We start from the raw sequence: 21,328 nt of genomic DNA, 5'->3' as shown, positions 1-21,328 counted from the left end.
GTTGGTTGGTTGAGTAAGTTGGATGAGTTGGTTGGTTGGTTGATTGAGTTCAATGAGTTGGTTGGTTGAGTGAGTTGAATGAATTGGATAAAGTGGCCAAGTTGAAGAAACTCTGCTGCAGAACGACAAGCAAACCTGAAGTCCACAAGTCTTAAATTTGCCAAGGTTGGACACTCCTGTCCTATACTATTCCGGAGAAATGGCTGTCCAATCTCTTCTTGAAAATCTTCAGTGATGGAGCAGCCACAAGTCCTGAAGGGGAAGCCATTCCACTGACCAATTGCTCTCAATGTCAGGAAATTCCTCCTTAATTCTAACAGAATAACAGAATTGGTAGGGACCTTGAAGGTCTTCTAGTCCAACCCCCTGCTCAGCCAGGACATCATATACCATTGTGGATAAATGGTTGTCCAAACTCTTCTTGGAAACCTTCAATGATGGAGCACAGAGAACTTCTGGAGACAAACCCTTCAACTGATTAATTGTTCTCACCGTCAGGAAAGTTATTTCCGGGCTGGTTCTCTAGAAATAGAGAGCAAACCTCATTCCCTTCATGCTGGCTGGGGAATTCTGGGAGTCGAAGCCATGATTCTCCATTTCATCCAATGCAGTTTGGTCCTTGTGGGGGCCCGTTCTTTCATCAGCCAAGGAGAACGGATGAACAAATACGATACAAAGAAAGAGGAAACAGACTGGCTCCAGAATGGAAGTTTTGCTTCGGACCACTTTAGATAAGAACAAAGTCTTGTGCAATCTGGAAATATTGGCCTGCCCATCAGGAAACATTTCACCAGAAATATTGGCACACCCATCAGCCCGTCAGGCTGTCAGCACAATGACAGCCAGAATCTCTCCTAAGAAGGAGAAGTCAATGAACTCTGGATCTGCAAGCAGGATCTCTCGGTCGCTTATTTTCCTCTTGTTGTTTTTAATCCTGGGGTGTCCGCAGAGGAGTCGGAAAGCCAAGATGGTGGCTACTGCCATGCAATTCAAACCCTGACCATTTTTGTCGTCCACTGTGACAGAATCTAAAAAAAAACGGTTGAGATTTGGAGGAGGTGATGGTGGTCACCATCTCCTCTCTGGACATCTCTGTGAGGACAAGGAAGGAAGGGAGGCTGGTGGGCTTAAGGGTCTTGTTTGGTGCTGCAATTGAAAATTCCCCCGCACAGTAGTTCTGATGGTCAAAAGTATAATATAATAGAATTCTTTATTGGCCAAGTAGAGACGTGATAGCAGTCGTCCAGTATTTGAGGATCTGCCACAGAGAAGAGGTGGTCAAGCTATTTTCCAAAACACCTGGACAAAGCCAGACAAGGAATAATGGATGGAAACTGAACAAGGAGAGATTAAACCTGGAAATAAGAAGAAACTTTCTGACAGTGAGAAACAATCAACCCGTGGAACAGAAGTTGCCTTCAGAAGTTGTGGTTGCTCCACCCCTGGAGACTTTCAAGAAGACACTGGATTGCCACCGGTCAGAAATGGTGTAGGGTCTCCTGCTTGGGCAGGGGGTTGGAGTCGATGACCTACAAGGTCCCTTCCACCTCTGTTCATCTGCAAAAAGATGTTTACTGTGCGTATGGACAAGGCCTGCAGACGTTCAAGCAATGAGCAGTGCATTTATATAAGGGTAATTGGACACACAAGGAATTGATCTTCGGTGCATAAAAAAATACATTCATCAAGAATCATAAGACGCAACACTTAGTGATAGTCATAGAACACTAACTAAGCAATCAAAACCATGCTAAGGAACAAAGTAAAACAATATAAATCATAAAGATACAAGCAACAAAGTTATAGTCGTAAGTAGAAAAGGAGATCGGTAATAGGAGGATGGGAAGAAGTAACACAGTAAATAGTTTGACAGCGTTGTGGGAATTAGTTGTTTAGCAAAGGGATGGCATTTGGGGGAAAAACTGTCCTTGAGTCTACTTGTTCTGGTGTGCAATGTTCTATTTAGTGTCGTTTTGAGGGTGTAAGTTGAAACAATTTATGTCCAGGATATGCATCCAGCCTGTTCTATTCCAAACTCTGTAAATCGAGCCCTTGTCAACGAACCTGAAAAGACACCGAGTTGAAAGAAATACGATCCAGATGGGTAACATCTGGACTTGGACCCATTTCCTTTCAATGTGGATCTCTGGCAAGGAAAGCTGCCCATTGCCCCGGATGAGCTCATGCCGAAACCTGCTCCCAATCGGAGTGGATCACGAGCCCAGATCCAAGTTTGAAGCGACAAGTAAACAGCCTCCTAACTCAAGCCCCAACACGTATCAGTTTGACTCGGGACCTCATTTCCCAAGAGCAGAACGCTAAACAAAGGCCTGTTGTTTTTGGCAAGCCACATCTGGGTCAGAACTCAGAAGCAAATCGAGAATCGACTTTCGGTCCACCCAAGAGGTAAACGTTACCTAGAATAACCGAATGACGGAAGAGGGATCTCGGCGGTTGGGTGCTTAACCGCCTGCCCAAGCAGGAGAGCTTATTCCGTTCTGGTCAAATGGCAGTCCAATCTCTTCTTGAAAGCCTCCAATGATGAAGCTCCCACAACTTCTGGTGGCAAAAAGTTCCACGGGTTGATTGCTTTCGCTATCAGAAAGTTTCTCCTTATTTCCAGGTTGAATCTCTCCTTGATCAGTTTCCATCCATTGTTCCTTGTCTGGCCTTCAGGATCTTTAGAAAATAGCTTGACCCCTTCCTCCTCCTCTCTGGGGCAGCCCCTCAAATATTGGAAGATGCTCTCCTGTCTCCTCTGGTCCTTCTCTTCCCTAGACTAGCCAGGCCCAGTTCCTCCAACCGTTCATCGTATGTTTGAGTCTCCAGTCCCCTCATCCTCCTGGTTGCTCTAGAGCCTCAACATCTTTTTTATATCATGGTGACAAAACCTGGATGGACCCAAATTGGATTTCTTCGACCCTCCATCACAAACGTTTTTGTGTTGACCGCAGACACTTCGAAAGAACATCCTGCAACCCTTGTGGCCAGGATTTGGCAGACAAAAAACGGAGGACTTTTGGGGGAGAGGTGGGTGGATCTGTCAGAGCAAAGCGTGCGCGCGCACACACACACACACACACACACACACCAAGCTCGGGAGCACCGTGGCGCACCTGAAATGTTAGAAGGCGATAAGGAAAGTGTACTTAGCAAATGCCGGAGAGGAATGCGGCGCAGCCTCAAACATGGTTTTAAAGCGAAGGCTGCTGTGAAAATGGTCCAAAAACAACAGCGTTGGGCGAGAGGAACTCCGCTTGGCGTGAGCTGCTGTTGGAAGACAGTGACAGATGCCCCAGGGAGATACGGTTGGCTCCTCGACAACGCCTAAATCTTGGCCCCCAGCGAGCCAAGATAAATTCCTCCTCCCCAAACAACCGATACCCGATTCTTCCGAGTATTTCCTGGTTCTCTGAAGGAGCCTCCAAGGCTTGTTCCTCCCTCTCTTGTCCCAGAAAACAATTCCGCTTAAGCAGCTCCTCTCTCTCCTTGACAAGCCAGCAAGGAAGGGAAAATAGAATAGAATAGAAAACAGGAATAGAATGGAATGGAATGGAATGGAATAGAATAGAATAGAATAGAATAGAGTAGAGTAGAGTAGAGTAGAGTAGAGTAGAGTAGAGTAGAATAGAATAGAATAGAATAGAATAGAATAGAATAGAATAGAATAGAATAGATAACAGGAATGGAATGGAATAGAATAGAATAGAATAGAATGGAATAGAAGGGAGTGGAGTGCAATGGAATGGCATAGAATTAGAATAGAATAGAATAGAATAGAAAAGAATAGAATAGAATAGAATAGAATAGGAATGGAATGGAATGGAATGGAATAGAATAGAATAGAATAGAATAGAATAGAATAGAATAGAATAGAATAGAATAGAATAGAATAGAATAGATAATAGGAATAGAATAGAATTAGAATAGAATAGAATAGAATAGAATAGAATAGAATAGAATAGAATAGAATAGAATAGAATAGAATAGATAATAGGAATGGAATGGAATAGAATAGAGTAGAGTAGAGTAGAGTAGAGTAGAATAGAATAGAATAGAATAGAATAGAATAGAATAGAATAGAATAGAATAGAATAGAATAGAATAGAATAGATAACAGGAATGGAATAGAATAGAATAGAATGGAATGGAATGGAATGGAATAGAATAGATAATAGGAATAGAATAGAATAGAATAGAATAGAATAGATAATAGGAATAGAATAGAATAGAATAGAATAGAATAGAATAGAATAGAATAGAATAGAATAGAATAGAATAACACAGTTGGGAGAGACCTTGGAGGTCTTCCAGTTCAACCCCCTGCTTAGGCAGGAAACCAGTGGTGGGATTCAGCCAGTTCGCACCACTTTGGGAGAACCGGTTCTTAACTTCCTGAGCAGTTTGGTGAACTGGTTGTTGGAAGAAATCATGAGGGCAGAGAACCGACTGTTCAATTATTTGAATCCCACCACTACAGGAAACCCTACACCACTTCAGACAATATCTTCCTAAAAACCTCCCGTGTTGGAGCATTCACAACTTCTAGAGGCAAGCCCTTCCGCTGGTTAACTGTTCTCCCTGTCAGAAAGTTTCTCCTTATTTCCAGGATGAATCTCTTTCCCTGTTCAGTTTCCATCCGTTATTCCTTGTCTGTCCTGCGGGTGCTTTAGAAAATAGCTTGACCCCGTTCCTCCTCCTCTCTGGGGCAGCCCCACAAATATCAGAAGATGCTCTCCTGTCTCCCCTGGTCCTTCTCTTCCCTAGACTAGCCAGGCCCAGGTCCTGCAACCGTTCATCGTACGTTTAACAGACGAAACAGCTTAAGCCCAAAGGCTGCTTCTGGAAAGTGGCCCGGAACCTGGTTATAACAGATAACAGATAATCAGAGTTGGAAGGGACCTTGGAGGTCATCGAGTCCAACCCCCAGCCCAAGCAGGAGACCCTACCCCATTCCTGACAGATGCCAGTCCAGTCTCTTCTGGAAAGCTTCCAAGCTCTCTCTTCACCAGACTAGCCATGCCCAGTTCCTACAACTGTAAGATGACTAGTCTCTAGTTTCTACTTCGTCACTTCTGCTCCCCGGGGCTTATGGGTTGGCCTTCACCGAGCAGATGGAGAAGACTAGAGTGGGAAGTCCATCCGATGGATCCCATCCAGTGGTGGGATTCAATTTTTTTTTTATTACCAGTTCTGTGGGGGTGGCTTGGTGGGCGTGGCATGGGAAGGATACACTGCAAAATCCCCATTCCCTCCCAGTCCCCATCCCGCTAACCTGCTTTCCAGCTCCGTTCTCCTGTGCAGGGCAACCAAAGGAGACCCAGCTGGGACTCAGTGGGAGGCAGAGAAGAGATGGGGTTGGCGGGGCCAGTCGGAGGTGGGATTGGCCGGTTCTCCAAACAACTCAAAATTTCCACTACCGGTTCTCCAGAACTGCTCAGAACCGGCTGAATTACCGCGTCTGATCCCATCATGCTGGTCACTGAGGATTTTAAAATATTGCAATTATGCTGAGAGAGGGGGAAAAAATCAAAACAACTCTTTCAGTAACTTGGAAAGCTATTATATTAAGCCAGCTTGTCCTTGAGAATCAGCCCATAATTTCTATTTCTTTTTAAATAGGAAATTACATCCAGCAGGCAGAACATATGGTGGATGCATCTTGCGAGTCCTGTTTATTTATTTTATTTATTTATTTATTTATTTTTGTTTTTGTCAATTGCTTACAAGATAATAGGTATAAGTAAAAAAACATAATTATGAATACATGGATACATATAAGAAAAATTTAAAAAATAAAAGAAACAATAGGACAGGGACGGTAGGCATGTTGGTGCGCTTATGCACGCCTCCTACAGGCCTCTTAGGAAAGGGGTGAGGTCAATAGTAGACAGTCTAAGGTTAAAGTTTTTGGGGTTTGGGGAAGAAACCACAGAGCCAGGTAGAGTATTCCAGACATTGACCACTCTGTTGCTGAAGTCCTATTTTCTGCAATCAAGTTTGGTGTAGTTTACCTTGAATTTGTATCTATTGTTTGCTCTTGAGTTGTTATGGTTGAAGCTGAAGTATTCATTGCCAGATAGGACATTGCAATGTATGATTTTATACACTATACTTAGATCGGACCGAAGGCGGCATAGTTGTAGGTTTACTAGGTCTAGAATTTCAAGTCTGGTAGCATAAGGTATTCTGCAACAAGTAGAGGAGTGGAGAACTCTTCTTGTGAAATATTTCTGGACTTTCTCAACTGTGCTAATATCAGATATGTAATGTGGGTTCCAGACTGATGAGCTGTATTGGAGCATTGGTCTAGCAAATGTTTTGTATGCTCTAGTTAGTTGTGTGATATTACCAGAGAAAAAGCTATGTAGGATTAGGTTAACAACTCTTAATGCCTTTTTGGCTATGTAGTTACAGTGGGCTCTAGCACTTAGATCATTTGAGATGAGTACTCCAAGATCCTTGACAAAGTTTGGATCATTTACAAGGTCTTGACTATTCAGCCTGTATTTTATTTTCTGTTTTTTTTTGCCAATATGTAAGACAGATCATTTATTTGTTGAGGTTTGAAGTTGCCATTTGTTTGACTATTCTGATACATAGTCAAGGTCTTTTTGAAGGGTAGCAGTATTGTCAGTGGTGTTGAACAGCTTTACATCGTCAGCGAAGAGAACGCAGTTGCTCTTGATATAATCACAGGGGTCATTTATGTAGAGTATGAAGAGAGTTGGTCCTAGAACACTGCCTTGGGGACACCACTGTTGACAGGTACAGAATTTGATAGACACTCCCAATTTTGACCATTTGCTGTCTGTCTGTTTGACAGGAATGCCTCTATCCAGTTATGCAGTAGTCCAGAGATACCATAAGATTTTAGTTTTAGGAGTAGTTTGTCATGTACCACTGAATCAAAGGCTTTACAGAAGTCTGTGTAGATTGCGTCCCATTGTTTTGCCCTGATTGAGTTGTGTAGTCCATGTATTTTTGCAGTGTAAGAGTTGCAGATTGCAGGATAGTTTTTTTCTGAAACCAAATTGTTTATTGGAGAGTAGGTTGTTTGTCTCTATGTGGAGGATGATGGATTGGTTAATAATTGATTCCATGACTTTACAGGTGACCCCAACTAGGCTGGGGTCTCCCTTTTTGAAGATGGGGATGACCGTGGCTTGTGACCATAGGTTAGGCAAGGAGCTGGTCCTGAAAGATTTTTCAAAGATTATGCTTAGAGGTTCGGCTATAGCAGTGGATAGCTTTTTAAAAGTAGGCACATATTCCGTCCGGTCCAATAGATAGAGATGGTTTTAGATTGCGTAGTGCTTTTTCAAGATTGTCTTCTGTAAAATTGATTTGTATTAGATCATTGTAGTTATCTGTGGTTTGGCTAGGAAATACTGGGCATGATCCATTGCTGTTTACAAATACTGAGCCAAAGAATGTGTTAAAGATGTTGGCTTTAATGGTGTCGTCATTAGCAATCTTTTCAGGGTGGGATGGACCTTGAGTCTTTAGTTTGTTGTCTACAAAATTGTAAAAGCATGGGTGGAATTGAAAGTCGTGAAGGTTTTCCTCTTGTTTAATGATAATTGGTGCATTCAGTCTTTATCTGGTGGCATAAATTTTTGTATATGGCTTTTGAAATTGGCAATGTGACCAGATTTTGTTTTTCCCGCCAAAGTGATCTCTTTTTGGATTGGAAGTTTCCTAATTGTTATGGGTAATCTGGTTTTCTGGTTTTTGGACTTTTTATTGGTACATATAGTTTGATGACTCTTTTGACTTCAAGTAAAAATATGTTGTAATGGTCTTCTACAGTATTGCATCCAGAGAATAGAAAGTGCCAATCAAGGGATGAGAGATTGTTGTTTATAAGATCATAGTTGCCTTTTTTGAAGTTATAATTGGGATTCCATCGTTATGATGATGCCATGCTGGCATGCTGGCTAGGAATTCTGGGAGTTGAAGTCCACAAGTCTTAAAGGGCAATAATTCCCCACATCTGTTTTAGGAGGTTGAAAAACATGGGAACAATTATATGGGGATATAAAATATTTATAATGAAAGTATTTTTGATGATGTAGAAACTTATTAAATTAGGCAAACTTTGGCTAGAAGTGAAATAAAGAAAATATGAGAGAGAGAGAGAGAAAGTCAATGTAAAAGAGGGTGAGAGAGAGAGAGAAAGAGATGGGGAGAGAGAGAGAAAGAGACAGAGAGACATAAAGAGGAAGAGAGAGAGAGAAAGAGAAAGGGAGGAGAGGAGAGAGAGAACGAATGAGAGGGGAGAGAGAGATGTGAAAGAGATGGGGAGAGAGAGAAAGTTGAGACAGAGAGAGATAAAGAGGAAGAGAGAGAGAGAGTGGAAAGAGAGAGTGAAAGAGAGAGAAAGGGAGAGAGAGAGACAAAGAATGAGAGGGTGAGAGAGAGAGAGAGAGTGAAAGAGAAAGGGAATGAGAGAGAGAGAGAACGAATGAGAGGGGAAAGAGACAGAGATAATAAAGAGATGAGGAGAGAGAGAGAGAAAGAGAGAGAGGAGAGAAACAATGAGAGGGGGAGAGGATAAAGAGAGAGAGAGAGAGAAAGAGAAAGGGAGGAGAGAGAGAGTGAACGAATGAGAGAGAGAGAGAGAGAGAAAGATAAAGAGATGGGGAGAGAGAGAAAGAGACAGAGAGACATAAAGAGGAAGAGAGAGAGAGTGAAAGAGAAAGGGAGGAGAGAGAGAGAACGAATGAGAGGGGAGAGAGAGAGATAAAGAGATGGGGAGAGAGAGAAAGAGACAGAGAGACATAAAGAGGAAGAGAGAGAGAGAGGAAAGAGAAAGGAGGAGAGAGAGAGAGAGAACGAATGAGAGGGGAGAGAGAGATAAAGAGATGGGGAGAGAGAGAAAGAGACAGAGAGACATAAAGAGGAAGAGAGAGAGAGAGTGAAAGAGAAAGGGAGGAGAGAGAGAGAACGAATGAGAGGGGAGAGAGAGATAAAGAGATGGGGAGAGAGAGAAAGAGACAGAGAGACATAAAGAGGAAGAGAGAGAGAGAGTGAAAGAGAGAAAGGAGGAGAGAGAGAGAGAAAGAATGAGAGGGTGAGAGAGAGAGAAAGAGAAAGGAAGAGAGAGAGAGAAACGAGATGAGAGGGGAAGAGAGAGATAAAGAGATGGGGAGAGAGAGAAAAGAGAGAGAGAGAGAGACATAAAGAGGAAGAGAGAGAGAGAGTGAAAGAGAAAGGAGGAGAGAGAGAGAACGAATGAGAGGGGAGAGAGAGATAAAGAGATGGGGAGAGAGAGAAAAGAGACAGAGAGACACAAAGAGGAAGAGAGAGAGAGAGGAAAGAGAAAGGAGGAGAGAGAGAGAATGAACGAATGAGAGGGGGAGAGAGAGAGATAAAGAGATGGGGAGAGAGAGAAAGAGACAGAGAGACATAAAGAGGAAGAGAGAGAGAGAGTGAAAGAGAAAGGGAGGAGAGAGAGAGAACGAATGAGAGGGGGAGAGAGAGATAAAGAGATGGGGAGAGAGAGAAAGAGACAGAGAGACATAAAGAGGAAGAGAGAGAGAGAGTGGAAAGAGAAAGGGAGGAGAGAGAGAGAACGAATGAGGGGGGAGAGAGAGATAAAGAGATGGGGAGAGAGAGAAAGAGACAGAGAGACATAAAGAGGAAGAGAGAGAGAGAGTGAAAGAGAAAGGGAGGAGAGAGAGAGAACGAATGAGAGGGGGAGAGAGAGATAAAGAGATGGGGAGAGAGAGAAAGAGACAGAGAGACATAAAGAGGAAGAGAGAGAGAGGAAAGAGAAAGGAGGAGAGAGAGAGAACGAATGAGAGGGGGAGAGAGAGATAAAGAGATGGGGAGAGAGAGAAAGAGACAGAGAGACATAAAGAGGAAGAGAGAGAGAGAGTGAAAGAGAAAGGGAGGAGAGAGAGAGAACGAAATGAGAGGGGGAGAGAGAGATAAAGAGATGGGGAGAGAGAGAAAGAGACAGAGAGACATAAAGAGGAAGAGAGAGAGAGTGAAAGAGAAAGGGAGGAGAGAGAGAAAGAATGAGAGGGTGAGAGAGAGAGAGAGATAAAGAGATGGGGAGAGAGAGAAAGAGACAGAGAGACATAAAGAGGAAGAGAGAGAGAGTGAAAGAGAAAGGAGGAGAGAGAGAGTGAAAGATGGGAGGGAGGGGAGGGAGAGAGGGAGGGAGGGAGGAGAGGCAGAATGAAAGAGGGGGAGAGAGAGAAAGAATGAGAGGGGGAGGACAGAGAGTGAAAGAAAGATAGAAAGAATGAGGGGAGAAAAAGAGAGAAAGAGAGAGAGGCGTGTTTACGTTCCCTTCTATCTCTCCACAGGATTTTCTGGTTTTTGCATCGGACGTGCGCTATGTATAGAAAAGGTGTGGAGGAGAAACAGAGGAAAAGAGGAGGAAATGGAGGAATATCATCCCCACTTCTGGTTCCACTGGCTTCGGCTTGGGGTTCTGCCGGAAATTCCCAGAAACAGCCCTTTTAACATGGAACTTATAATAAAGAGAAGGCATATTTAATCATTCATGTATTGACCGCAGCTAGAATCGTATTTGCACAAAATTGGAAAACGAAAAGATTCCATCAGATGAGAGTACGATCACCAAAACAGTGCAGAAATGAAAAGGCTAACATTTGGGATTAAAGGGAAGAAACGAAGTGAATATTATATGATAATGGGAATTGTTTTATTAACGGTTGGAGAGGTCAGGGTGGAATGTAAAAATTAGCTTGAATAGAAGAATAGAATCAAATCTGTTAAGACAGGGATTGTCATAATGAATTATTATGACAATCCCCATCTTAACCTATTTGATTCTATTCACAGGCTTAGTATTTTTCGCTAATTTTTACATTTCCATTTTTAGGGATATCAGGATTAAGTAAGAATAGAGTATCAAAGCTAAAGTAATGCATATGTATAAACAAACGGTAATTGTTATTGCACAAGATATTTGTACCGGTTAAAATGGAAGATGGATTGTTCGTAGAAAATAAAATAAAATAAATATTATTATATAAAAATCCCCATGGAATTTTCCCCCTCCCCAAAAACCTCCCTGCGTGGCCATTGCTACAATCTCTGGAAGGTTGATGGATGTTTTTAATCCCAGCCAGGCATCTCGGGGTTGGCGAAGGGAAGACTTCAACGGCCCTTCTCTTTCTTTCAGTATGGCAGAATATTAGTTTCTTCATTTCCTGCCGGGTCCCTTGGCCCAAAAAGGCTCAAGAATTCCCCGCTTGCAAGTAGAGGGAGACCCATTTGTTCAGAATGGTGTAGGGTCTGCTGCTTAGGTGGAGGAGTTGGACCGCAAGACTCTCCAACCTCCCTTCCAACTCTTCTTCTGTTCTGTTATTCCGTTATTCTTTCTATGATCAGGTGTATCAAACCCAAGGAAAGTTCGGAAGGGTCTAGGATCTCCTGCTGTGGGCAGGGGAGGTTGGACTAGACCAGTAGTCGCCAACCGGTGGGCCAGGGACCACTGGTGGTCCGCGAGAAAGTTTTGGTGATCCGCGGAGAAATGTCACACACACACAAAGCAATTAATCCAGGCTGCGCTGGAACACAAGGTTGCACTGCCTATGTGGCCTGCAGAAACGCAAAGCTTGTGTCACTTGCATTGCGCACAACATGAGGTAGTGAGGGGAGGGGGAAAGGGCAGAGGCGGGGGACTCGCCCCACTCACCCTACGCACCTGGCCTGGCCACTGGGCTGCTTCTTTCCGCTTCTTCCTTCTTCTGCTTTTGGCTGCACGCAAGGAAAGCAGCCGAAGTCTTTCTTCTCTCCCCAAACTCTGCCAGAAATGAGTCTTGGGACCCTGCAAGGCCTCCTGCTCCAAGAGGCTGCGCCACCACAAAAGACTGCTTTCTGGCGGAGTTTGGGGGAGAGAAAGAAAGACTTCTGCGGCTTCTGCTGCTTTCCTTGCATGAAGCCAAAAGTCTCTCCTCTCTCTCTCTCTCTCTCTCCTCCTGAGAACGGAGCTGGAGACGGTATCCTGCGATCCCAAATAAAGAACGATCGATCGGGAGGAAAACGGGGTGGGGGATTCTCCTGCAGACTTTTGGGGGAATTTTCCCAGGGTCTCTGCTGCTTTCTGAGGAGCAAGTCAGCAAGTCACCGTCAGTCAAGATTCATATTAGTGGTCCTTGGGATTTAAAATGATGAGTCTGGCGGTCCCTGAGGTCCAAAGGTTGGTGACCCCTGGACTAGATGACCTCCAAGGTCCCTTCCCCACCCTATGTTCTGTCCCGTGTTCTTCTTGAGTGTCATGTAACATGGACAATGGGACTTCTTGGGAGGCTGCGCTTGGAGGCGACCAGCAGAGGGAGCCAGAAAAGCAGTAAAGAACCAGCTCTGAAGGCCACGGCCAAATTAAGTCCCGGGGGTTTGAGATCAAGGCTGGGCCAACACCTCCGGTCCCTACCCAGGTGTCGAGCATGGAAACCAGGCTGATGGTCCCTGGCTCTGGATTGTCCCCAAAGGACATCAGGGAGGCAAGAGGTTTACTCAAGGAAAGGCAGGTCATCAGCCCCAGATCATTTGGGGCTTTCAAAGGTTCCCTTGGCCCAAAGTGAAAATGCTTGAAGGACATTCATTGGGGAAAGTGGGCGGGGGGTGAACCTGTTGGGGGAGAACAGGAGGAGGAAGATCTTGGCTCCTTTGAATTATTGGTAAAAAAAATAATAAATGCAGGATACCAATCCATCCATCCATCCGTCCATCAACAGATCCATTATTTCTTCAGTTAATTAAACCAGGGAAAATGAAAAAAATTAATTAATTTTGTTTAAAAAAAACTATTGTAATCAAATAAAGTAAAAGGCAGGATACAAAGATAATAAATAGTTTAAAATAAAATAAAATAAAATAAAATAAAATAAAATAAAATAAAATAAAATAAAATAAAATAAAATAAAATAATAAAATAATAAAATAAAATAAAATAAAATAAAATAAAATAAAATAAAATAAAATAAAATAAAATAAAATAATAAAATAAAATAAAATAATAAAATAAAATAAAATAAAATAAAATAAAATAGAGCTGGAAGGGACCTTGAGGTCTTCTAGTCCAACCCCCCGCCCAGGCAGGAGCCTCTCTACCATTTTAGACAAGTGACTGTCCAGTCTCTTCTTCAAAACCTCCAGTGTTGGAGCATCCACCGCTTCTGGTGGCAAGCTGTTCCACTGGTTCATTGTTCCCACTGTCAGGAAATTCCTCCTTAGTTCTAAGTTGCTTCTCTCCTCGGTTAGTTTCCACCCATTGCTTCTCGTCCTGACACTTTGGTGCTTTGGGGAGCAGCTTGACTGCCTCTTCTTTGGGGCAGCCCCTCAGGTCCTGGAAGACTGCTATCATGTCCCCCGTAGTCCTTCTTTTCATTAGACTGACACACGCGGCTCCTGCAACCGTTCTTCATACCTTTCAGTCTCCAAGCCTTTGACCATCTTCGTTTCTCTTCTCGGCACCTTTCCCAAAGTCTCAACCTCTTTATTTGTAATGTGGGGACTAAACTGGACACAGAATATCCAGGCGTGGCCTTAATCCCCGAGGCTTCTTCTGTTCTATCGCCTGGTTTCGCCCTTCTCCTCCCAGGAGTCCCCACACAGCCCATTTTGGATGCAGGTAAGGGCAGGGCACACGTGGAGTCTTGAGGAGGGCAAAAAACGGGCCACCAAGAAGTTTGGGAAGGCTGGGAATGGGCCCGTTTTCAGCTTCCAGAGAGCCCAGGGAGCCATTTTCTCCCTCTTGGAGGCTGGAGGAACAGGGAGAGCAAACCCCCCCCACCACCACCACCATGGTGCAGGAGACTGACTAGGCCACGCCCACCGTAGCCACACCCACCCAGCAACCGGGCAGAGAACCACTCGCTAAAATTGTTCAAGCCCTCTTTCCTTCTTTTGCTTCATCTTCCCTCTTTCCCTTCCTCCTTCCTCTCTCTTCTCGTGTGCTCCAATCCAAAAGGTGGAAGAACGTTTCTCCTTTCGCTTGCCGTTTGTTTTGCTAGACGCCTAGCAAGCTTAAACGGAGCCTCGCTTTTTTCGGCTGATGGTCTTCCTGCCACCCTCTGCCAGCTCCAAGCTCTATTTCCACTGGCAGAGGGCTGGCTGCAGAAGAACGCCGCAGCCTAAAAACGGGGCTGTTTCCTGGCCAGATCAAAGCCCCCCAGCCCCGCTCCAGTGGTGGGATTCATTTTTTTACTATCGGTTCTGTGGGCGTGGCTTGGTGGGTGTGGTGGACTTGGCATGGTGGGTGTGGCTTGTTGGGCATGGATGGTGGGTGTGGTGTGGCTTGGTGGGCGTGACAGGAGAAGGTTACTGCAAAATCCCCATTCCCTCCCCAACCCACTGACCTGCCTTCCAGCTCCGTTCTCCTGTGCAGGGCAACCAAAGGAGACCCAGCCAATCAGCTGGGACTCAATGGGAGGCAGAGAAGAGATGGGGGTTGGCGGGCCCAGTCAGAGCTGGCATTGGCCGGTTCTCCCAACTACTCAGAATTTCCGCTACCGGTTCTCAAGAACCGGTGCAAACCAGCTGAATCCCACCTCTGCCCTTCTCTCAAGTATGACTGTCAGCTTTGGAAGCCATATTGGGATCCGGCGCTGCCACATAGCCTGAGAAAGTGGGAGGCAGTGGATTCAACTGAGTAGCTCTAAGTAGATAAAATAAAATTCTTTTGGTAGTTCAAAGTCATTGAGTATGACGCAGAATGAAATAAGAATCTTACTTTGGACAGATCGGGATGGGGCCATGTGATGTGATGACAGCCAAGAGGGGGATAGATTTGTAGCTTTGAATATTGCAGGGCCCCCCGAAAACTTTTAGATTCGGGATTCCACAGATGTGCCAGTTTAATATCTTAGTAAAGCAATCTTTGAGAAGATGTTTGTCTCGAAGTTACTGGCTGGGAAGGAGGGTTTGCTGGAACGCTGACAGTGACCCGGCCATCTTGGTGGGAGTTGAATGTCAGGCTGACGGAAGAAGGAATGAATTTAAAATTTTCTATGGAAACTGAATGTTTTTAAAGGTATCAGTGATGGGCCATCTGCTAAGATAAAGCCAAGTCATGGCACACACTTCAAAGCAAACCAGGAAGCCTGTAATTGTGGAGTCGGTCTGGCAAGAACAAAGAATGCTTATCCACAGGGATCTGCATGTGTAAATCTTGTAAGAATCCTGGCTAATTGGAAAGCTGATAAAAGTAATTCCAGTTAGCCAACTTGCGGACCTCAGCTAACAGTTAGGGCTCGAGATGGCCTGCAGCGAATCAAATGTCTATTAGGTAACTCCTAGGGCATTCGTTAGCCAAGACTTGGGAACAGGGACAGCTAGAGACCAATAGAACAAACTGTAGAACTATTACTAAAACGTTTACTCGATGATACGTCTTATTATCTCGCTTGGTCCCACCTTGTCCCTTAGTGAAAATGTATAAAGCTTGCTCAATCCTTCGTTCTTGGCGCTTTGGCATTTTGGCCAGGTGCCCTTTTCCTTGGAGGACCCCAATAAAAAGCCATCAGAAAGTCAACCGTACAAAAAATAGCAGACTGTGCTGACGTGGACAGTCTCACACTTAAAATGAGAGAGAAAGAAGAATCAGAAAGCTACTGGATTTGGCATAGAACAGGGGTTCCCAACCTGGGGGTGCGAGACGATATTCCAGGGGGTGCGAGGAAAGTCCGGGTAAATAATAGGATATTGGCTCTATGTTGGCATTTTTATTTATTATGCAATGGATTAACTTGGTTTTCATTTTAGAGTTAAGCGTCGTTATTTAGTGGCCGTCACATACGTAGCTGAAAAGATTCAATCCTACCGTAGATTTAACGCGTTCAGTAGGTCCTAAAGTCTAAATTTCAGGGGGTGCGAGGTTCGAGTGAAATTTCTTTAGGGGTGCGGGACGAAGAAAAAGGTTGGGAACCACTGGCATAGATGGTCCATGTGGCTAGAAAAAGAGAGATAAGAATTAGAAAAAAAAGATTAAATAAGAATACTCAAGGAAGTGATACAGAAGGTATAATAGGATAGACAGAAAGATCAAAGACGTACAATAATCAGTCTAATATACGTATTAAGGATAGGTATGAATCGATGTTAAAGTATAAGACAATGTTATATGTGGGTGTCAGTGCTGTTGAGAAAGTAATTAAGGTTTGTAGTGGTGGAAAATAATAATAATGTATCGGGGGAAAAAAAGGCCATCAGAAAACCTGCACATCGTGCCTGGCCTCTATCATTGGCCTTGTCCCTCGGCTCAGACCCAAATTGGGGACAACCTTGGCAGGAAAGGCAGGGCATCATAATAATCAGGACTAGAGATCTCAGAGAGGAGAAACTAAGCAGGAATGTGAGAAGGACCTTGGGAGGCAGGAGGAGGAGGAAGAAGAAGAAGAAGAAGGGAGCCAAGGCATGGGTGGAATCAAAGGAATGTGAACGGAAAGCAAGAATGAGGGTGGGGAGTGTAAATGTGACCCAGAAGGGACCCTCCCTAAGCTCTCTGGAAAGTCAGGGCATGGGGGAGGGATCCACTCTCGGGCTTGCCCAGTTCCGTGAGGGTAACGTTCAGGTATGTTAGCGCTCGGGGTTTGGGCTTCCTCTCTGGATAACCACGAAGGGCTGCAGCTCTGCTCGGGAGGAAAATCAAACCAACTAGGCCGGTGGTTTCCCCACAAACACCCCCAACGAACCCTTCCTGTCGTGTGGGGTCCTTGGGGATCCCTGAACCTGGTGGCCCTCTTGCCGACGCTTCGCAAGCCGCCTCTTGTCACTGAGGCAGGAGGCCCCTGTCTATGAACAGAGGGGAAACCCGGCTCCCTCCTACACGGAAGATGTTATTGATTATTTACAAAGTCTGTGCTACTGATAGTAAATGAACTTCTCGTCACTCCTCATCACCCATCCCCCTCCCACTTAGGACTGTATGACTGTAACTTTGTGGCTTGTATCCTAACGATTTACATTGACTGCTTCCTAGTATGATTTGATTGCTTATTGTACCCTGTGACTATTATTAAGTGTTGGACGTGATGATTCTGGACTCTTGACAAATGTCTCTTTTCTTTTATGTACACTGAGAGCATTTGCACCAAGACAAATTCCTTGTGTGTCCAATCAGACTTGGCCAATAAAAGAATTCTATTCTATTCCTATTATCTATTCTATTCTATTCTATTCTATTCTATTCTATTCTATTCTATTCTATTCTATTCTATCCTATCCTATCCTATCCTATCCTATTCTATTCCTTATTCATTCCATTCCATATTTTCTATTCTATTCTATTCTATTCTATTCTATTCTATTCTATTCTATTCTATTCTATTCTATTCTATTCCTTATTCATTCTGTTCTGTTCTATTCCTTATTCATTCCATTCCATATATTCTATTCTATTCTATTCTATTCTACTCTACTCTACTCTACTCTACTCTACTCTACTCTACTCTACTCTATTCTATTCTATTCTATTCTATTCTATTCTATTCTATTCTCCGTTCTCCGTTCTCCGTTCTCCGTTCTCCATTCGCTTCCCTTCCCTTCTCTATTCTCCATTCTCTGTTCTCTCCCTTCCCTTCTCTATTCTTCGTTCTCCATTCTCCATCCTCCGTTCTCCATTCTCTTCCCTTCCCTTCCCATTCTAATTCCATTCCATTCCAGGAGAGAAGCAACCGGGAACTAAGAAGAAACTTCCTTACTGTGAGGACAGTTAATCAGCAGAACAGTTTCCCTCCAGAAGTTGTGGATGCGCCATCACCGGAGATGGTTTAAGGAAAGACCGGACAACTGTTTTTCCCAAAAGGGTTTAGGGCCTCCTGCTTGAGCAGAGGGTTGGACTAGAGGACCTCCCAGGTCCCTTCAAATTTCTTAGCAGTGGAATGGCTTTCTTCCATGTTGGAGCGGTGGATGCTCCAACACTGGAGGATTTTCAAGAAGAGACTGGAGGGCTGTTTGTCTGGTATGGTCTAGGATCTCCTGCTCAAGCGGGGGTTAGACTAGAAGACCTCCCAGGTCCCTTCCAAGCCTGTTATTCTGTGTTGACCTCCCCTTCGCAAGAGACGAGGTTTCCGTAGAACATGTCAGAGCAGGAAACTCTTCAGATGGGAAGCTTATTCAGCGCCCTGAAATCTTGCCAAACCACAGGAAATCTTTCGCCTTTCTCGGGAAAATGCTGGTGAGCAAAATTCCATAGAAAATGCAAACACAAAAAACTCCCCCAAAAAGGCTACAGGTCTGCCAAGTAGATAGAACATAAATTCTTTGGAATCCCAAGTTATGGGTTTGTTCTCCAGAAGACCCCGAGTCCCCTTTTCCTCGAACTCGGGCTTTTCCGCCATCTCCAAGTTGGACCTTCCTTTCCGTTCCTTGGGCAGAAAACCTGGTCGCCATCTCCTGTAGACCAGAGACGGCTGTGCGGAAAAGCACGGAGGCTTCTTTGATAAAGGAGCATATTTGTAGCTCACGGGTTGAAGCACTGATGATGCTCCCTGGTTTTCTTGCAGACGTTTCATGACCCACTAGGGATCATCACCAGTGCTAGAAGAAGGGGGTTTGGAGGGAGGAAGAGGAGGAGGAGGAGGAGGAGGAGGAGGAGGAGGAGGAGGAGGAGGAGGAGGAGGAGGAGGAGGAGGAGGAGGAGGAGGAGGAGGAGGAGGAGGAGGAGAATGACCATGAGGTCCTTGGTGCTCTCTGAGTTGGGTGGTTTTCTTGTAGACATTTCATGACCCAACTAGGGATCATCACCAGTGCTAGAAGAAGTGAGTATGGAGAGAGGAAGAGGAGGAGGAGGAGGAGGAGGAGGAGGAGAATGACCGTGAGGTCCTTGGTGCTCTCTGAGCTGGGTGGTTTTCTTGTAGACATTTCATGACCCAACTAGGGATCATCACCAGTGCTAGAAGAAGGGGTATGGAGAGAGGAAGAGGAGGAGGAGGAGGAGGAGGAGGAGGAGAATGACCGTGAGGTCCTTGGTGCTCTCTGAGCTGGGTGGTTTTCTTGTAGACATTTCATGACCCAACTAGGGATCATCACCAGTGCTAGAAGAAGGGGGTATGGAGAGAGGAAGAGGAGGAGGAGGAGGAGGAGGAGGAAGAGGAGGAAGAGGAGGAGGAGAGGAGGAGGAGGAGGAGGAAGAGGAGGAGGAGGAGAGGAGGAGGAGGAGGAAGAAGAGGAGGAGGAGGAGGAAGAAGAGGAGGAGGAGGAGGAGGAGGAGGAGGAGGAGGAGGAGGAGGAGGAGGAGGAGGAGGAGGAGGAGGAGGAGGAGGAGGAGGAGGAGGAGGAGAATGACCATGAGGTCCTTGGTGCTCTCTGAGCTGGGTGGTTTTCTTGCAGACATTTCATGACCCAACTAGGGAACATCATCAATGCTACAGTGGAATGGGAAGGAAGGAGGAGGAGGAGAACTTGATGCTCTCTGAGCTTGATGTTTTCTTGTTGCAGCACTGATGATGTTACCTAGTTTGGGTCATAAAATGTCTGCAAGAAAACAACCAAGTTCACAGAGCATCAAGGACCCCAAATTCTCCTCCTCCCTCCCTCCCTTTCTCTCCTCCCCTTCCTCCTCATCTTCTTCTTCCTCCTCCTTTCTTTCCTCCTTCTGCTCTTCTTCACCCCCTCCCTTCTAGCACTGCCAAAATTCCCTAGTTGGGTCAAGAAACATCTGTAAGGAAACAGCCAAGCTTAGAGAACATCCAGGACCCCATAGTTTTTTTCCTTCCTTCCTTCCTTCCTTCCTTCCTTCCTAAGGTTGACTCAACCTTCCCTCCTTCCGAGGTGGGTAAAATGAGGACCCAGATTGTTGGGGGCAGAGGCTGACTCTATAAACTGATTAGAGAGGTTCTTCCTTCCTTCCTTCCTTCCTTTCCTTCCTTCCTTCCTTCCTTCCTTCCTTCCTTCCTTCCTTCCTTCCTTCCTTCCTTCCCTTTCCCTTCCTTCCTTCCTTCCTTTCCCTTTCCTTCCTTCCTCCCTCCCTCCTCTCCTCCCTCCCCCTTCCCCACTCCTCCTCCTCCCATTTCTCAATTATTCCTCCTCCTCTCTCTCCTTCTGCTCCTCTTCACCCCACTCCCTCCTAACCCTGATGATGTTCCCCAGTTGGGTCATGAAACGCCTGCCAGAAAGCCACCCAGCTCCGAGATCATATCCTCACTTCAACCCTGAGCTAACAAAAATCCTCCTTTATGGGCAGCACATCGGGTACCAAGCACCAAACACTTCCGAAAGCCATATGCACGTAGGGAAAAACATTGTGCACGCGGACACGCTTCTGCCCACTAACGCCTGCGACGTTCCCTCGTTTGCTTCATGAAACGTCTGGAAGAAAACCACGCAGGTCAGAGAGCCCCAAGGACTCTGCCCATTTGGGGTCCTGGCCTCTCCATGGCTCTTGTTCAGGATGCACGCATCGAACCATTTGTAGCCCGGGAGGCTGACTGGCAGAGATGGAGAGCCGTGAATTATTCCAGCTGCAAGCACATGAATGCCGAGAAAGCAAGATTGATAATGTTTTCCACCCCTCCCTCATTCAGGGATTAATAGACCGGTTTTACAGAGAAACATCAATTCTTTCAGAATCTGGAGGCTTCGGTGTGGGTTTGGTTTTGGTTTTGTTGTATTTTTTATTTTTTTTTAGCACAAAAACCGTCCTCTATCCATGCCAATCTTTTTCCCCCTTCCTACTGGAGCTAAATTATTTTGGAAAGCAACTGCCAAGACAGATGGAATGAAATTGACTTGATTTATTTATGGGGTGACTGAGGAATTAAAATACTGCTCTCCGTTAAGGGGTGAAAAAAAATAAAAATAAGAGCCAGTTTCCCCGGCGAGGCTTCAGTTTAGAGCTGGCAGGCAGGCTGGGTCCCAATCCCAGGCCTGTGCTTGGAGAGGGCCTCTCGCACGCTTGCAGGCATCCCGCGTCGTCGCTCCAGCTGAACTCACGGACATTCCTGGCCTGGCTGAAAGCTGCTGATCTGGGGCTCAGGAGAACCGACGTGTTGGAAGGACGTGGCCTGCAACACCAGCCAAATACGTTTAGGCATCCAGTTCTCTCATCCATTCCTCTCGAAAACTCACATAGGTGTGGACTGGAACAGCTTGACCAGAAAGAAGACATAGTTTTGGGGGGAAGTGATAAGGCTGGCAAATAGCGCATTATCTTGTGGATGTTCAGATCCTGTGAATGATCAGCCCAAGAGTTTGTGTTAGAAGAGATAGCACCTCCGGGATATGTTGCCTTCCTGGGCACATGAAGAGCAATAGCACTTATACACTGCTTTGCGATGCTTTACGATCCTCTCTAAGCGGTTTGACAGAATCAGCGTATTGCCCCCAACAATCTGAGTCCTCG

At 45.2% G+C, this 21,328-nt stretch overlaps 1 protein-coding gene across 1 annotated transcript in view; it reads left to right on the top strand.

The window, feature by feature from the left end:
* Positions 1–10,698, top strand: part of LOC113452151 (lipopolysaccharide-binding protein-like) — a 55,114-nt gene extending 44,416 nt beyond the window's left edge. The window contains exon 15 of the mRNA XM_087931949.1: positions 10,320–10,698. Within this exon, the coding sequence (XP_087788075.1) occupies positions 10,320–10,358 (39 nt within the window). The 3' untranslated portion in view covers positions 10,359–10,698. The remainder of the gene's footprint in view (positions 1–10,319) is intronic.
* The last annotated feature ends 10,630 nt before the right edge of the window (positions 10,699–21,328 follow it).

This window comes from Pseudonaja textilis, chromosome 3 (assembly GCF_049901715.1).
Source record: "Pseudonaja textilis isolate UNSWEBS1 chromosome 3, rPseTex1.2, whole genome shotgun sequence".
NCBI lineage: Eukaryota > Metazoa > Chordata > Lepidosauria > Squamata > Elapidae > Pseudonaja > Pseudonaja textilis.
Note: the sequence above shows the minus strand (reverse complement) of the source record. Positions and strands in the feature narration are given on the sequence as shown.